The sequence below is a fragment of the Pseudophryne corroboree genome, chromosome 10 (assembly GCF_028390025.1).
Source record: "Pseudophryne corroboree isolate aPseCor3 chromosome 10, aPseCor3.hap2, whole genome shotgun sequence".
Taxonomy (NCBI): domain Eukaryota; kingdom Metazoa; phylum Chordata; class Amphibia; order Anura; family Myobatrachidae; genus Pseudophryne; species Pseudophryne corroboree.
In genome coordinates, this window is record NC_086453.1 from 280936854 (window position 1) to 280954635 (window position 17782).

The window sequence follows — 17782 nt, forward strand, 5'->3', positions numbered from 1 at the left end:
TCCAAGGATCCAGATCTGAGTGATCCCAGACCTGGCTGATAAGCAGAAGACGCGCCCCCACACGATCGCACTCCCGCAGGGGAGCCCCAGTGTTATGCTGTGGTTTTGGCAGAAGTAGTTGTTGACTTCTTCTCCTGCGAGCCTGATGGTGTTGTAGATTTCCTACCTCTTCCTCTCCCCCTTCCTGCGAAGACGGGAGTACCCTTCGCCTTTTTGTACTTGTTGGGCCGAAAGGACTGCATAGTATGAGAATTATAAACATTTTTAGCCAGTGCAGCTGCCGACGGCAGAAATGCTGATTTGCCAGATGTAGTAGTTGATATCATGACATCCAGCTTTTCACCAAAAAGGGCTTCACCATTGTAGGGGAGCGCCTCAATATTTCTTTTGGATTCTGCGTCAGCATTCCATTGGTGGATCCAGGGCGCAATGCGGCTGAAATTGTCATAGCAGAGGCTCTTGAGCCCATTAAGCCAACGTCCTTCATAGCCTCAACTAAGTAACCTGCAGAATCTTTGATATGACCTAAAATTAGAAGCATATCATCCTTATCAACAGTGTCAATATTAACAATCAGGTTGTCTGCCCATTTTTCCACTGCGTTATCTACACACGCAGAAGCAATTGTGGGCTTAAGTAACGGTACGTAGCTATATATATAGACTTTAAAGTCGTCTCAAACTTGCGGTCAGCAGGTTCTTTTAAGGAAGCTGACCCTGGGGTAGGCAAAATGATTTTCTTCGACAGCCTAGAGACTGAGGTGTCTACCATTGGGGGTGACTCCCACTTACGCCTGTCCTCTTCAGGGAAAGGGTACGCTGCACGCAACCTTCTAGGAATAGCAAACTTCTTTTCCGGGTTAGACCAGGATTCTTCAAAGAATGCATTTAAGTCCTTAGACGGAGGAAAAGTCACCACCTGTTTCTCTGACGTCCTAGTGGATGCTGGGAACTCCGTAAGGACCATGGGGAATAGCGGCTCCGCAGGAGACTGGGCACAAAAGTAAAGCTTTAGGACTACCTGGTGTGCACTGGCTCCTCCCCCTATGACCCTCCTCCAAGCCTCAGTTAGATTTTTGTGCCCGGCCGAGAAGGGTGCATTCTAGGAGGCTCTCCTGAGTTTCTTAGTAAAAGTTTAGTTTTAGGTTTTTTATTTTCAGTGAGACCTGCTGGCAACAGGCTCACTGCATCGAGGGACTAAGGGGAGAAGAAGCGAACCTGCCTGCTTGCAGCCAGCTTGGGCTTCTTGGCTACTGGACACCATTAGCTCCAGAGGGACCGAACACAGGCCCAGCCTCGGAGTCCGGTCCCAGAGCCGCGCCGCCGGCCCCCTTACAGAGCCAGAAGCAAGAAGAGGTCCGGAAAATCGGCGGCAGAAGACATCAGTCTTCACCAAGGTAGCGCACAGCACTGCAGCTGTGCGCCATTGCTCCTCAGGCACACTTCACACTCCGGTCACTGAGGGTGCAGGGCGCTGGGGGGCGCCCTGAGCAGCAATAGAAACACCTTGGCTGGCGAAAATACATCACATATAACCCCCAGGGCTATATGGATGTATTTTAACCCCTGCCAGAATACAGCAAAAAGCGGGAGAAAAGTCCGCCGAGAAGGGGGCGGAGCCTATCTCCTCAGCACACGGGCACCATTTTCCCTTACAGCTTCGCTGGAAGGACGTCTCCCTGACTCTCCCCTGCAGTCTTGCACTACAGAAAAGGGTAAAACAAGAGAGGGGGGCACTAATTAGGCGCAGTATAAATAAAACAGCAGCTATAAGGGGAAAAACACTTCTATAAGGTTATCCCTGTATATATATAGCGCTCTGGTGTGTGCTGGCATACTCTCCCTCTGTCTCCCCAAAGGGCTAGTGGGGTCCTGTCCTCTATCAGAGCATTTCCTGTGTGTGTGCTGTGTGTCGGTACGATTGTGTCGACATGTATGAGGAGGAAAATGGTGTGGAGGCGGAGCAATTGCCTGTAATGGAGATGTCACCCCCTAGGGAGTCGACACCTGAGTGGCTGAGCTTATGGAAGGAATTACGTGACAGTGTCAGCTCTTTACAAAAGACGGTTGATGACATGAGACAGCCGGCTACTCAGCTCGTGCCTGTCTAGGCGTCTCAAAAGCCATCAGGGGCTCTAAAACGCCCGTTACCTCAGATTGCAGATACATACGCCGACACGGATACTGACTCCAGTGTCGACGATGAAGAGACGAATGTGACTTCCAGTAGGGCCACACGTTACATGATTGATGCTATGAAAAATGTTTTACATATTTCTGATAATACAAGTACCACTAAAAAGGGTATTATGTTTGGTGAGAAAAAACTGCCTGTAGTTTTTCCTGCATCTGAGGAATTAAATGAAGTGTGTGATGAAGCGTGGGTTTCCCCCGATAAAAAACTGATAATTCCTAAAAGGTTATTAGCATCATACCCCTTCCCGCCAGAGGATAGGGCACGTTGGGAAACACCCCCTAAGGTGGATAAAGCGCTCACACGTTTGTCAAAACAGGTGGCACTACCGTCTCCTGATACGGCCGCCCTTAAGGAACCTGCTGACAGAAAGCAGGAGAATATCCTAAAATGTATATACACTCACACGGGTGTTATACTGCGACCAGCAATCGCCTCAGCCTGGATGTGCAGTGCTGGGGTGGCTTGGTCGGATTCCCTGACTGACAATATTGATACCCTAGATAGGGACAGTATATTACTGACTATAGAGCATTTGAAAGATGCATTTCTATATATGCGTGATGCACAGAGGGATATTTGCCGACTGGCATCAAGAGTAAGTGCGCTGTCCATTTCTGCCAGAAGAGGGTTATGGACGAGGCAGTGGTCAGGTGATGCCGATTCCAAAAGGCATATGGAAGTATTGCCTTACAAAGGGGAGGCGTTATTTGGGGTAGGTCTATCAGACCTGGTGGCCACGGCAACTGCTGGGAAATCCACATTTTTACCCCAGGTAGCCTCTCAACATAAGAAGACGCCGTATTATCAGGCGCAGTCCTTTCGGCCCCATAAGGGCAAGCGGGCAAAAGGCTCCTCATTTCTGCCCCGTGGCAGAGGGAGAGGAAAAAGGCTGCAGCAAACAGCCAGTTCCCAGGAACAGAAGCCCTCTCCCGTTTTCTGCCAAGTCCTCAGCATGACGCTGGGGCTTTACAAGCGGACTCAGGCACTCCCCTAAAGTCTACTTTACCGACGTCTCCCTCCGACAGGGAGGCGGTATTGGAAGCCATTCACAAGCTGTATTCCCAGCAGGTGATAATCAAGATACCCCTCCTGCAACAGGGACAGGGGTATTATTCCACGCTGTTTGTGGTACCGAAGCCGGACTGCTCGGTGAGACCTATTTTAAATCTGAAATCCTTGAACACTTACATACACAGGTTCAAATTCAAGATGGAGTCACTCAGAGCGGTGATTGCGAACTTGGAAGAAGGGGATTATATGGTGTCTTTGGACATCAAGGAGGCTTACCTCCATGTCCCAATTTACCCTTCTCACCAAGGATACCTCAGGTTTGTGGTACAGAACTGTCACTATCAGTTTCAGACGCTGCCGTTTGGTTTGTCCACGGCACCCCGGGTCTTTACCAAGGTAATGGCCGAAATGATGATACTCCTTCGAAGGAAGGGAGTTTTAGTTATCCCGTACTTGGACGATCTCCTGATAAGGGCAAGATCCAGGGAACAATTGGTAGTCGGGGTAGCACTATCTCAAGTAGTGTTGCGGCAGCACGGTTGGATTCTCAATATTCCAAAATCGCAGCTGATCCCGACGACACGTCTTCTATTCCTAGGGACGATCCTGGACACAGTCCAGAAAAAGGTGTTTCTCCCGGAGGAGAAAGCCAGGGAGTTATCCGAACTAGTCAGAAACGTCCTAAAACCAGGCCAAGTGTCAGTGCATCAATGCACAAGGGTCCTGGGAAAAATGGTGGCTTCCTACGAAGCAATCCCTTTCGGCAGATTCCACGCAAGAACTTTCCAGTGGGACCTGCTGGACAAATGGTCCGGATCGCATCTTCAGATGCATCAGCGGATAACCCTGTCACCAAAGACAAGGGTGTCTCTCCTGTGGTGGTTGCAGAGTGCTCATCTTCTAGAGGGCCGCAGATTCGGCATTCAGGACTGGGTCCTGGTGACCACGGATGCCAGCCTGCGAGGCTGGGGAGCAGTCACACAGGGAAGAAATTTCCAGGGCTTGTGGTCAAGCCTGGAGACATCACTTCACATAAATATCCTGGAGCTGAGGGCCATTTACAATGCCCTAAGCCAAGCAAGACCTCTGCTTCAAGGGCAGCCGGTGCTGATCCAGTCGGACAACATCACGGCAGTTGCCCACGTGAACAGACAGGGCGGCACAAGAAGCAGGAGGGCAATGGCAGAAGCTGCAAGGATTCTTCGCTGGGCGGAAAATCATGTGATAGCACTGTCAGCAGTGTTCATTCCGGGAGTGGACAACTGGGAAGCAGACTTCCTCAGCAGGCACGACCTCCACCCGGGTGAGTGGGGACTTCACCCAGAAGTCTTCCACATGATTGTAAACCATTGGAAAAACCAAAGGTGGACATGATGGCGTCCCGCCTCAACAAAAAATTGGACAGGTATTGCGCCAGGTCAAGGGACCCTCAGGCAATAGCTGTGGACGCTCTGGTAACACCATGGGTGTACCAGTCAGTGTATGTGTTTCCCTCCTCTGCCTCTCATACCCAAGGTACTGAGAATTATAAGACGGAGAGGAGTAAGAACTATACTCGTGGCTCCGGATTGGCCAAGAAGGACTTGGTACCCGGAACTTCAAGAGATGCTCACAGAGGACCCGTGGCCTCTACCTCTAAGAAGGGACCTGCTCCAGCAAGGACCCTGTCTGTTCCAAGACTTACCGCGGCTGCGTTTGACAGATGGCGGTTGAACGCCGGATCCTGAAGGAAAAAGGCATTCCGGAAGAAGTCATTCCTACCCTGATCAAAGCCAGGAAGGATGTGACCGCAAAGCATTATCACCGCATTTGGTGGAAATATGTTGCGTGGTGCGAGGCCAGGAAGGCCCCAACGGAGGAATTTCAACTGGGTCGATTCCTGCATTTCCTGCAAACAGGAGTGTCTATGGGCCTAAAATTAGGATCCATTAAGGTTCAGATTTCGGCCCTGTCGATTTTCTTCCAGAAAGAACTGGCTTCAGTTCCTGAAGTTCAGACGTTTGTCAAGGGGGTGCTGCATATACAGCCTCCTTTTGTGCCTCCAGTGGCACCTTGGGATCTCAATGTAGTTTTGGGGTTCCTAAAATCACATTGGTTTGAACCGCTTAAATCTGTGGATTTGGAATATCTCACATGGAAAGTGGTCATGCTGTTGGCCCTGGCTTCGGCCAGGCGCGTGTCAGAATTGGCGGCTTTATCTTATAAAAGCCCTTACCTGATTTTTCATATGGACAGGGCAGAATTGAGGACTCGTCCACAATTTCTCCCTAAGGTGGTTTCAGCGTTTCACCTGAACCAGCCTATTGTGGTACCTGCGGCTACTAGGGACTTGGAGGACTCCAAGTTGCTGGACGTTGTCAGGGCCCTGAAAATATATGTTTCCAGGACGGCTGGAGTCAGAAAATCTGACTCCCTGTTTATACTGTATACACCCAACAAGCTGGGTGCTCCTGCTTCTAAGCAGACTATTGCTCGTTGGATTTGTAGTACAATTCAGCTTGCACATTCTGTGGCAGGCCTGCCACAGCCAAAATCTGTAAAAGCCCATTCCACAAGGAAGGTGGGCTCATCTTGGGCGGCTGCCCGAGGGGTCTCGGCTTTACAACTTTGCCGAACAGCTACTTGGTCAGGGGCAAACACGTTTGCTAAATTCTACAAATTTGATACCCTGGCTGAGGAGGACCTGGAGTTCTCTCATTCGGTGCTGCAGAGTCATCCGCACTCTCCCGCCCGTTTGGGAGCTTTGGTATAATCCCCATGGTCCTTACGGAGTTCCCAGCATCCACTAGGACGTCAGAGAAAATAAGAATTTACTTACCGATAATTCTATTTCTCGTAGTCCGTAGTGGATGCTGGGCGCCCATCCCAAGTGCGGATTGTCTGCAATACTTGTACATAGTTATTGTTAACTAAATCGGGTTATTGTTGTTGTGAGCCATCTTTCCAGAGGCTCCTCTGTTATCATGCTGTTAACTGGGTTCAGATCACAAGTTGTACGGTGTGATTGGTGTGGCTGGTATGAGTCTTACCCGGGATTCAAAATCCTTCCTTACTGTGTGCGCTCGTCCGGGCACAGTATCCTAACTGAGGCTTGGAGGAGGGTCATAGGGGGAGGAGCCAGTGCACACCAGGTAGTCCTAAAGCTTTACTTTTGTGCCCAGTCTCCTGCGGAGCCGCTATTCCCCATGGTCCTTACGGAGTTCCCAGCATCCACTACGGACTACGAGAAATAGAATTATCGGTAAGTAAATTCTTATTTTTTTATTTAATTTAAAATAATCTTTTTTCTCAGGTGCAGGTGTTGTGTCCGTAAATTCTAACACCTCTTTTATAACGACTATCATACACTGAATGCTCTTAGCTAGTTTGGGGTCTACCCCTCTCAAATCCCCAGTGTCGACCTCCGTGTCGGAATCTATGTCAGTGTCCCTTTGCATAATCTGCGCCAGAGACCTTTTCTGGGAACTGGAGGGATCCCGAATGGATGACGTGGAGGAGTCCGCAAACAGTGCATCCTCCACAGACTGTCTCCAATACTTTGTCTGTTGTTCAGACTCAGAGAATTTCTTTGCAAGCTTAGACATATTATTCTGCAGCTTTCTCACCCACACAGGCTCAGAACACTCTTGTGCATTCAAATTGGGTTCCTCTGGGGAAGAACTTTCTCCAGACATGTTACACACTTGTACAGTCACACCACTTCCACACCGGGGAGCTAATGGGGACAGACCTACACTAATGTCTGTCAGAGGGACCCAAAGGGATTTGCCAGTCCACACCACGCGCCTATAAGTATTGTATACAGTATACACAATCACAGCGCTGTATAATTCAAAATTAAGTCCGCAGACCTAATGTAAATATGTGCTCCCCTCCCTTCTATAACACCCTGGTACTTGTATCAGCGATGTGTGAGGAGAAGCAGCTTCAGAATCAGCACTCTGGCGTTTCTGTTGAAGAAAATGGCGCCCAGTGAGTGTTACTGGCAAGACTGAGGAGAAGCCCCACCCCCCTGTTTTGGCGCGATTCTACCTCAGTGAACAAATTTTTTATACTGGCTGGGGTAGGTACATCAGCGGCTCCCATGTATATACTTTTTGCCAGTGAGAGTAAGGATTTTAATATGTCCCTCAGAGCGCCCCTTGTGCGTTCTGCACCCTGTGCTGAGAGACATGTTGCTCCGCAGCTCCCCGCGCTGCGCTGGTACCTTAATGCCGCCACGATGACCGGAGAACCCCTCTCTGCAGGTCTCTGACTTCTGGCTCTGTTAGGGGGTGGCGGCAGTGCTGTGGGAGTGAGCAGCAGCCAGGCAAGGGCTGTGTTCAGTACCCTTCAAGAGCTAATGGTGTCCTTTTAGCGGAAGCAGAGCCATTGAACTAATGGAGAAGTTGGTTCCTACTCCTCCCCCTTAAGTCCCACGAAGCAGGGAAGCTGTTGCCAGCAGCTTCCCTGTAAAATAAAAAAAACCTAACAAAATCTTTTCCAGCAGAACTCTGTAGAGCTCCACTGGTGTGCATCCAGTCTCCCGGGCACATTTTCTAAACTGAGGTCTGGAGGAGAGGCATAGACAGAGGAGCCAGTTCACACTGTTAAAAAGTCTTAAGTGCCGAAGGCTCCTGCGGAACAGTCTATACCCCATGGTGCTAAAATGGACCCCAGCATCCTCTAGGACGTAAGAGAAATAAGTGTTAATATGTCCTTTATAATACCACTTTTGCGCTAGAGGATCCACAACCTTTTGCATGTATATAGATTACCTATAGTATATCTACTGGTAACCTACTGAGGTATTTTGGGAGTATACCTCGTTCCTCACAGTAGCAATAGTGTCACTTGACAGGCACCCTTATTTGAGCTCAGAACCCCTATTACCCCTATCTTTTATATCCAAACTGATTTTGGGTGAGTAGGCCTGGCTCACAGTCTCTGTTCCAATTCATCCCAAAGGTACTCAATGGAGTTGAGGTCAGGGATCGGTGCAGGCCAGTCAAGTTCACCGAACTCTTCAAACCATGTGGGTGATTCAGTCCTGATTGCTGCTGTGCGTTTTCTCTCAGCGGGCGGTTAGCAATAGACTGCTCATGCGTATGCACCGCAATGCGCACGCGTGCCGGCCAACAACAATGGTCATCTGAGTGTGATTGATTGAACATTAACACAGCACGGATCAGCTCTTTATGTTTGAAATTCCCGCACTCCGCTGGTTACCTACAGTATAGCCATTCCAACTTGGTACAGCCACAGCCGCAGCTGCTTTTGGAGAAACAGACCCGCGAGACGGATATCCACGGACCCCCGCAGTGAGGTCGAGTCAGTGCCGGCTAAGTGTAGCCATACAGCCATTTATCCACGGACCCCCGCAGTGAGGTTGAGTCAGCGCTGGCCAAGTGGAGCTATACAGCCATTCATCCACGGACCCCCGCAGTGAGGTCGAGTCAGTGCCGGCTAAGTTGTAGCCACACAGCCATTCACCGAATTATCTATCATACGGGTGACGTCCTCCGCTGTGAATTTTCTGGAATCAGCTACATTCCGTTGAGGACTGACGGCCCTGAATTTAGCTACATTATATCACAAGCGGGTCAGTTTCACATTGATCATCAGAGACACTAATTGCAGCATCTTGTCTCACCCCGTGTAATTTCACACAGGACCCTGCAGCATCACTCAGGAACCAGCACGGTGGTAACTATCACGGCATATATACCTAAAGTAACTTTAACCTATTGCAGAGTCATACCATCTATAATCACACTGGGACGCCAGTGTTTTTAGAAAGTTGATACTATAAAGAGCTTTTCCCTGTTTAAATCAACAGTGAGTTTACAGTCTGTTGTTAGAACCAGCACATTTTTAGGCTAGACACATTATTATTCTTTAATGTGCACATTATAAAGTTAGGATATACGTGTCTTTTTAATATGTTTTCTATGTAAACCGATTCTTTGTATTTGTTGAGTTTAATAATTTGATATAAACATTTGTGATATAAAATAGTTGCATTGAGTCAATTATTCACCCTGCTAGACTGCACTTAATTAATTAATTTATTATTTAATTAATTACTAATAAATCTGGAGCGCAGAGCATATTTCTCTTTCATCGCTGGTCAGCGACAGGATGGTGCAAAACTTTCATTCACACAGGCGTTCGCAAGGTGATTGACAGGAAGAGGCCGTTTGTGGGTGGTAACTGACCGTTTACTGGGAGTGTCCGGAAAAATGCGGTGTGCCCAAGCGTTTACAGGAAGGGCGCCTGGCGTCAGCTCTGGCTCTGATCAGCCTGTGCTCATCACAATGTAGGAGTTAATCCTGGGCTGCGCACAAACTGCACACACTGGATTTTTGCAGCTCGGCATACACATGCGATCGCACACTTGCACAGCGAATTTACACTCCTCCTGGGGCGGCGACTATCTGAACGCAGGACAGCAAAGTTAGCAGCCCAGTGATCAGGTCTGAATCACCCCCCATGACTTTATAGTCCTTGCTTTGTGTACTGGGGCACAGTTGGAATAGAAAAGGGCCTTCCCCAAACTGTTGCCACAAAGTAGGAAGCATAGCATTGTTCAAATGTCTTGGTATGCTGAAGGATTGTCCTTCGCTTACGGTAAGGGGCCTAGCCCAAACCCTGAAAGACAGATCCATAAAATCATCCCTCCTCCACCAAACATCACAGTTGGCATAATGCAGTCAGACGGGTAATGTTCTCCTGGCCTCCGCCAATCCCAGACTCGCCTATCTGATTGCCAGTGAAGCGTGATTCAACACTATACAAAACACGTTTCCACTGCTCCACAGTCCAGTTTCGGTGTGCTTTACACCACTCCTACCGACGCTTGGCATTGAACTTGGTTAGCAAAAACCCTGAATTTGTTCTGGTGAAATTGGCACTGAAGAAAGTAAAGACTCTAGTGAGCTTGAACGCTTGTTTTACCTCCCTGTCTTTTGGAACTTGAAAAATAAAATCTCTTAGGCAGAGTATTTCAGAGAGAGATTATGTGACCTTGTTCAAAGAGTTACCCACAGGTCTGAAGAGGATGTCAGTCCCTGAACACCAGGAAACTAGCTAGCACCACAGCTTGAGTTGGGTGGGCAGAACCCCATCATGCATCCTGTTTGTCCATAGCCTTGAGCACCTCAAGTCTAGCTATTTAGGTTTGGCTATCCCTTTGTGAGCCACCAGGGGAATAGGTTTGAATTAAGGGGAGTGTGAATAGGGATGTCTTCTGCACCAGTCAATTTATATGTATTTATTAATATAGAATCCCCAATTTATATTGCATGGAATATTTCTGCATCAGTCAATAGGGGATGCTGCCATAGACAATAAGGGTGAAGGACAACAATATATAGAAAAAGGATTGTCTCTTTGTTGGCGCACTTGTAAGAGGAAAAATGTATCTAAAATATAACTTTTAATGTTTTCAATTAAAATGCCTCACAATGTGATAAAATATAAGACAAAAATATATCTCTCAAAACTTGTTAAAAAATGGTTCACTGTGTATTGTCTCTTATTCTGATTCCAATCGTTTTATTATGTTTATGAGCCCTCAATGGTCTATTGACAGTTGTTTACTATATTGTCAATTGGAGCCAGTGATATATATTCAAAATGGACCATATTATGTGGTATTGGTATAGTTCTCAATGTAACTTATCTATGAATGGTGCTGAATCTATTTGTATTCATAAAGCACTAAAAGGTGGGCAGTATATTTGTCAGAGAATATGTAAATCTTATGTGTCTGATGTCATAGGATATTCTCCTGTTCACATGAAGTGATGCCCAAATTACGTCTATTATGCAGACTTATTGTGGGAATGTACCTCCATATAAGGCTTGATGTTACAGACAACTGTAATGATATCATTAGTGCTTTATGAATACAAATAGATTCAGCACCATTTATAGATAAGCTACATTGAGAACTATACCAATACCACATAGTATGGTCCATTTTGAATATATATCACTGGCTCCAATTGATAATATAGTAAACAATTGTCAATAGACCATTGAGGGCTCATAAACATAATAAAACAATTGGAATCAGAATAAGAGACAATACACAGTGAACCATATTTTAATAAGTTTTGAGAGAGATATATTTTATTTAGTACACAATCTTTGTCTGATATTTTTTCACATTCTGAGGCATTTTAATTGAAAATATTAAAAGTTATATTTTAGATACATTTTTCTTCTTACAAGTGCGCCAACAAAGAGACGATCCTTTTTCTATATATTGTTGTCCTCCACCAGGGGAATAATAAGGCTGTCTTGCATTTCTGTTACCAGTCATAGATACTTGTTGTCAAAAGGGTGTGCAAAAAGGATAGAACCTTGCTCCCATAGAGTTGAAGCTGCCTGTTTTTCAGAAATTAACTTTGTCCACCCATAGTTAGATAAATCCTTCAGAAAAGCTCAACAACAAACACAAATCCAAAGATTTGCCTCCACATTTGCTATCCCAGACCAGAGGCAAAGGACTCACCTTGGAACATAATTTCGACCATTTCTATTAATGATAAAAGGTAAATCATAGGGAGCATTATTATATACACTTCTTATCTGGCTGTACCCATGGTTTGTAAACCAGTTTGGACAACTGAGCCGAGGAAAGGGGAAAAAATATTTTCTTCTAAATAAGTGAGAGACTCTTCCAGATCTACAGTACTACAGTAAAATTCTGATGGACTGTGACTGTCATACCAGATTGTTACTACCTTGGCCACAGACCACCTCATCATCAAAACAGATAGATTAGAGCACAGGTTCTCAAACTCGGTGCTCAGGACCCCACACGGTGCATGTTTTGCAGGTCTCCTCACAGAATCACAAGTGAAATAATTAGCTCCACCTGTGGACCTTTTAAAATGTGTCAGTGAGTAATTAATACACCTGTGCACTTGCTGGGTAACCTGCAAAACATGCACTGTGTGGGGTCCTGAGGACCGAGTTTGAGAACCACTGGATTAGAGGATGAACAAATTCCTTAAGTTCTACCTCCTCATGTGTAGAGAACTTCGAATCAGAATTACTCACTGAGAGGACCTAGACTAACTGCTGTCGCTTGCACAGCCTAGATACACCTGATCCTATAGGAGTGTTTCTAAAGAGGAAGACACTTGCTCCAAAGTCCAGGTTCATCTCTGGATATCTGTGCAATAGAAGGGGTCATCTTCACTGTCCAAGACTGCAGACTGAGAAGTAGGATGGTTTGTATTTCCCTCCCTATGTATTGCAGTAAACCTAGTCAGCTCAACAACGGACTTGAGCCAAGGATCTTATGAAACTGGGCTCCTCCATCACCACTGGTTGGTCCTGTTCGGCCATGTGCCATGCTCTCCACCTCGCATGCTTTGAGGTCCGACAGTTGATTAGGCCATTTAGATTGACAGATAAGTCAAGTGAAATATAAAATCGATTTTCCTACTCTGTCCTTAGCTGTGTAAAGTTTTTTTCCAGACATATTTTAATGGAAAAAAAAAATCACAAATAATAAACACTGTTAGCTGTAATCCAAAACCACCATAGGCAGTAACCTACACTGCTTAGGGGTTGGTATGGGTAGAAGCCTCCGCCATCAAAGTAAGTTCATTTCTTAAGTGACCAGCTTCTGTGTCCTCCTCGCAAAACCATGGTAGCAGCATTCTTCAGACTGTATGATGGAGAAATAGGAGTGGTTTATGGGAAAATTATTAAATTAATAGGAGTCATCTGTTCAATACAGATGAGTAAGGGAAGGAAGAGGAGACCACTGAGCCAGGACGGTAAGATAACAAGATGTGTAAAGTCTAGGGATGAAGGCAAGGGCAGTGTTTAGTTAAATTAAGGTGCTACAAATATAAATGATTTCTGTTTTGCATAGGGCCCTGAAGGAAAAGCTGGAACGTGAGACAAAAGAGGAAGAGGAAAGGATGAGGGAGGTTCAGAAGCAGAGATTGCTGAGATTGGAAACTGAGCTCATCTTGGAAAGGGAAGAAGAGGAGGAAAGGATGAAGGAGGCCCAGAAGCAGAGATTGCTGAGACTGGAAACAGAGCTCAACTTGGAGAGGGAAGAAGAGGAGGAAAGGATGAAGTAAGGAAGGGTGGTTGTGTGTTTTTGGTGTTTTTATGTTTAACCAAATTAGTGGAAACGTGTTCCTTCGCGATGCTCGCTTTGCTTGCCATGCTTCGGGCAAGGTTACTATTTCCTGTCATAGTCCATGTGGATGCTAAATAATGAAAATTTAAACAAAAAAACTTGTCGATCTATCATCCGGAACCAAGGAAGGCACAGGTTCTATTCCCACTCTATGGAGGGTATTCAATTAAGTGCCGTTTTTAATCCATCTTCCCCATGCTGTTTTACTTTTTTTTTTTTGTCAAATCGGCATGGGAAAAAATTGCGGAAAACATTGATGAAAACGCAGGCGAATTAGCCAACACGCGCGTATCAATTCGTCGATACATGTGGTTTTCGCCAGTGCCGGATTTTTTGACCAGTCGAAAAAACTGCATGGCCGTTGAATAGGTCGAATGTAAATTCGACATAAAAACCGGCTAAAAATTTATTTTTTCGAGTGGTCAAAAAAAGGCACTAATTGAATACACCCCTATAGGTGTCGTGGGAATAGTTCCTGCTAGTAGGCATGCCGACTGTCTGGATTTTGTGGAGGTGGGATGTAGGCGTCTGTATTGTGACTACATCCCATAAAATTGTGAAGCATAATACAGGTTGAGTATCCCTTATCCAAAATGCTTGGGACCAGAGGTATTTTGGATATCGGATTTTTCCGTATTTTGGAATAATTGCATACCATAATGAGATATCATGGTGATGGGACCTAAATCTAAGCACAGAATGCATTTGTGTTTCATATACACCTTATAAACACAGCCTGAAGTCAATTTTAGCCAATATTTTTTATAACTTTGTGCATTAAACAAAGTGTGTGTCTACATTCACACAATTTATTTATGTTTCATATACACCTTATACACACAGCCTGAAGGTCATTTAATACAATATTTTAATAACTTTGTGTATTAAACAAAGTTTGTGTACATTGAGCCATCAAAAAACAAAGGTTTCACTATTTCACTCTCACTCAAAAAAGTCCGTATTTCGGAATATTCCGTATTTCGGAATATTTGGAGATGGGATACTCAACCTGTACCAGCTGCAAATGCTCTGTATGGATTAAAATACAGTTGTTATCAGCACTTATCCTCACTTTTGAAAATCTGTATATATCTTAAAAAATGAAAGCATGAGGTATTTTTGAAAATCTTTAAATTTAATATCATTCTTAGGGGTATATGCAATTGCGGTCGAATTCGCGGCAATTATCGCCGTTTTTTAATTCGACCAAATTCGCCAGGTGAATCCCGGCAGGTGCCTGCCGGGATTCACCATATTCAATGAAAAACGGATTCGCCAGAATCGCGGGCGAAAATCGGCCGATTTGGCGGATTTTGCCGCGATTTTAAAAAACGGGAAAAAACGTGAAAAACCCGGAAAAAAAATGGCGTGGGGTCCCCCCTCCAAAGCATAACCAGCCTCGGGCTCTTTGAGCTGGTCCTGGTTCTAAAAATGCAGGGGAAAAATTGGCCAGGGATCCCCCGTATTTTTAAAACCAGCACCGGGCTCTGCGCCTGATGCTGGTGCCAAAAATACGGGGGACAAAAAGAGTAGGGGTCCCCCGTATTTTTAACACCAGCATCGGGCTCCACTAGCTGGACAGATAATGCCACAGCCGGGGGTCACTTTTATGCCGTGCCCTGCGGCCGTGGCATCAAATATCCAACTAGTCACCCCTGGCCGGGGTACCCTGGGGGAGTGGGGACCCCTTCAATCAAGGGGTCCCCCCCCCCCAGCCACCCAAGGGCCAGGGGTGAAGCCCGAGGCTGTCCCCCCCCATCCAATGGGCTGCGGATGGGGGGGCTGATAGCCTTTGTGATAATAAAAAGATATTGTTTTTTCCATTAGTACTACAAGTCCCAGCAAGCCTCCCCCGCAAGCTGGTATTTGGAGAACCACAAGTACCAGCATGCGGGAGAAAAACGGGCCCGCTGGTACCTGTAGTACTACTGGAAAAAAAATACCCAAATAAAAACAGGACACAGACACCGTGACTTGTACAACTTTATTACATACTGCCGACACACACATACTTACCTATGTTGACACGCCGACTGCCACGGTCGCCGACGATCCGAGGGTACCTGTGAAAAAATTATACTCACCTTCCAGCGTCCAGAGGTACATCCACGTCCAGAGGTAAATCCACGTTCTTGGCAAAAAAACAAACCGAACACCGATCCATACCGGACTAGAAAGGGGTCCAATGTTTTCACATCAGACCCCTTTCTCCCGAATGCCGGGACATCACGTGACTCCTGTCACTGACGTCCCTTCAGCCAATCAGGAAGCGCTACTTCCGTGGCGCTCACCTGATTGGCTGTCCGCTGTCTGTACTGTGACAGCGCATCGCAAAGCCGCTCCATTACTTTCAATGGTGGGAACTTTGCGGGTAGCGGTGGGGTCACCCGCCGGTCAGCCGCTGACCGGCGGGTGACCTCACCGCTAGCCGCTAAGTTCCCACCATTGAATATAATGGAGGGAGCTGTGCGATGCGCTGTCACAGTGCAGACAGCGCTCAGCCAATCAGGTGAGCGCAACGAAGTTGCGCTTCCTGATTGGCTTAGAGACCTGTCAGTGACAGCTGTCACTGACAGGTCTCATTCGTGGAAAGGTGTCCCATGTGTCAGCATGGGACCCCTTTCAGTCCGTTTTTGGTGCGGGTATTTGCGTTTTCTTATTTTGCCAAGTCCGTGGATTTATCTCTGGACCATGGTTGAGGTGAGTATTTTGAACTTTTCTTTACAGGTATCCGTGGATTCTACATGGAGAAGAGGACCGATGTCGGCGTGTGAACATAGGTAAGTATGTGTGTGTCGACGTATGAAATAAAGTTTTACTGTCGACGGTGTGTGTGTCCTGTTTTTATTTGGGTATTTTTTCCCCAGTAGTACTACAGGTACCAGCGGGCCCGTTTTTCTCCCGCATGCTGGTACTTGTGGTTCTCCAAGTACCAGCTTGCGGGGGAGGCTTGCTGGGACTTGTAGTACTATTGGAAAAAACAATATCTTTTTATTATCACAAAGGCTATCAGCCCCCCCATCCGCAGCCCATTGGATGGGGGGGGACAGCCTCGGGCTTCACCCCTGGCCCTTGGGTGGCTGGGGGGGGGGGACCCCTTGATTGAAGGGGTCCCCACTCCCCCAGGGTACCCCGGCCAGGGGTGACTAGTTGGATATTTAATGCCACGGCCGCAGGGCACGGCATAAAAGTGACCCCCGGCTGTGGCATTATCTGTCCAGCTAGTGGAGCCCGATGCTGGTGTTAAAAATACGGGGGACCCCTACTCTTTTTGTCCCCCGTATTTTTGGCACCAGCACCAGGCGCAGAGCCCGGTGCTGGTTTTAAAAATACAGGGGATCCCCTGTCAATTTTCCCCCCGCATTTTTAGAACCAGGACCAGCTCAATGAGCCCGAGGCTGGTTATGCTTTGGAGGGGGGACCCCACGCCATTTTTTTTTATGATTTTACCCTTCCAGCATAAAAAAAAAAAAAAAAAATATTTTACAAAATATATAAATAATATTTGTGCCTCCCAAAAAAAAAAAAAAAGTACCTAATCCCTTCTAATATAAATAGATCTGCTATTCCCAAAAAAAAAAACACCAAAAAAAACATGTTTAAATTTTTTTTATTTGTTTTCACCCTCCAAAGTGTGGCGGATTGAAAATGACGAATTTGCTGTCTAAAAGCACTGCTGTCGAATTTCAAAACTTGAATTGAATATGCTTTGGTCGAATTGCAGCACTTGTATCATTGCAGAAAAGTCGAATTTGCAAAAATTCGAATTTCAAAAAGTCGAATTTTGAAAGTCCGTTTTTTGGTCGGAAAGCACTGGATTGCATAGGGGAATTTTTTTTTTTGGTCGAAAATGACCCGAAATTCGACAATTTCGGGAATTCGACCACAATTGCATATACCCCTTAAACTGTTAATTTAGCTTATTAGTCTAAGAAACTTAGGACCCATGCCGTGAGCTGCGAGCTTGAATGTTTGTTTACTTCTTTCTTTCATTATGCTAGGTTTATACAGATTGCAAAAGTGAGGAGAAGTGCTGACTACAACGGCCTTTTGCATTTTTAAAACTATAACTACAATTGTTATACACATGGTCTTGAAAGGGCTTCTTTTACACTATTACTTCTGATACCACTTCCACACATGTGACCTGAGAATTGTATGAATCAGCTAATCAGTGTCCCCTAATGTAGTCCTCCACTGCTATGATGACAAAGGCTGGCAGCACAGGGCTGGTGCCTCTATATAGGTGGAGGCACAAATAAAACAGAATGCCTCCCTCCTGGAGGCTACCAGATTAAAGAGAGAAGAAAATACATATGTTTCATTTGATATTATTTATATACTTTATACTTTATATTACTTAATTTAATAAAGCCGTGAACAAGGGGATTGGGGAGGCTTTTTCAATGGAAGTATGAATAA

At 46.0% G+C, this 17782-nt stretch overlaps 1 protein-coding gene across 4 annotated transcripts in view; it reads left to right on the forward strand.

The window, feature by feature from the left end:
• CEP164 (centrosomal protein 164) overlaps positions 1–17782 on the forward strand; it is a 264993-nt gene that overhangs the window by 139583 nt on the left and 107628 nt on the right. For all 4 annotated transcript variants that reach the window (XM_063943313.1, XM_063943315.1, XM_063943314.1 and 1 more), the window contains one exon: positions 13085–13294. In XM_063943313.1, coding sequence (XP_063799383.1) covers positions 13085–13294 — 210 coding nt within the window. The remainder of the gene's footprint in view (positions 1–13084; positions 13295–17782) is intronic.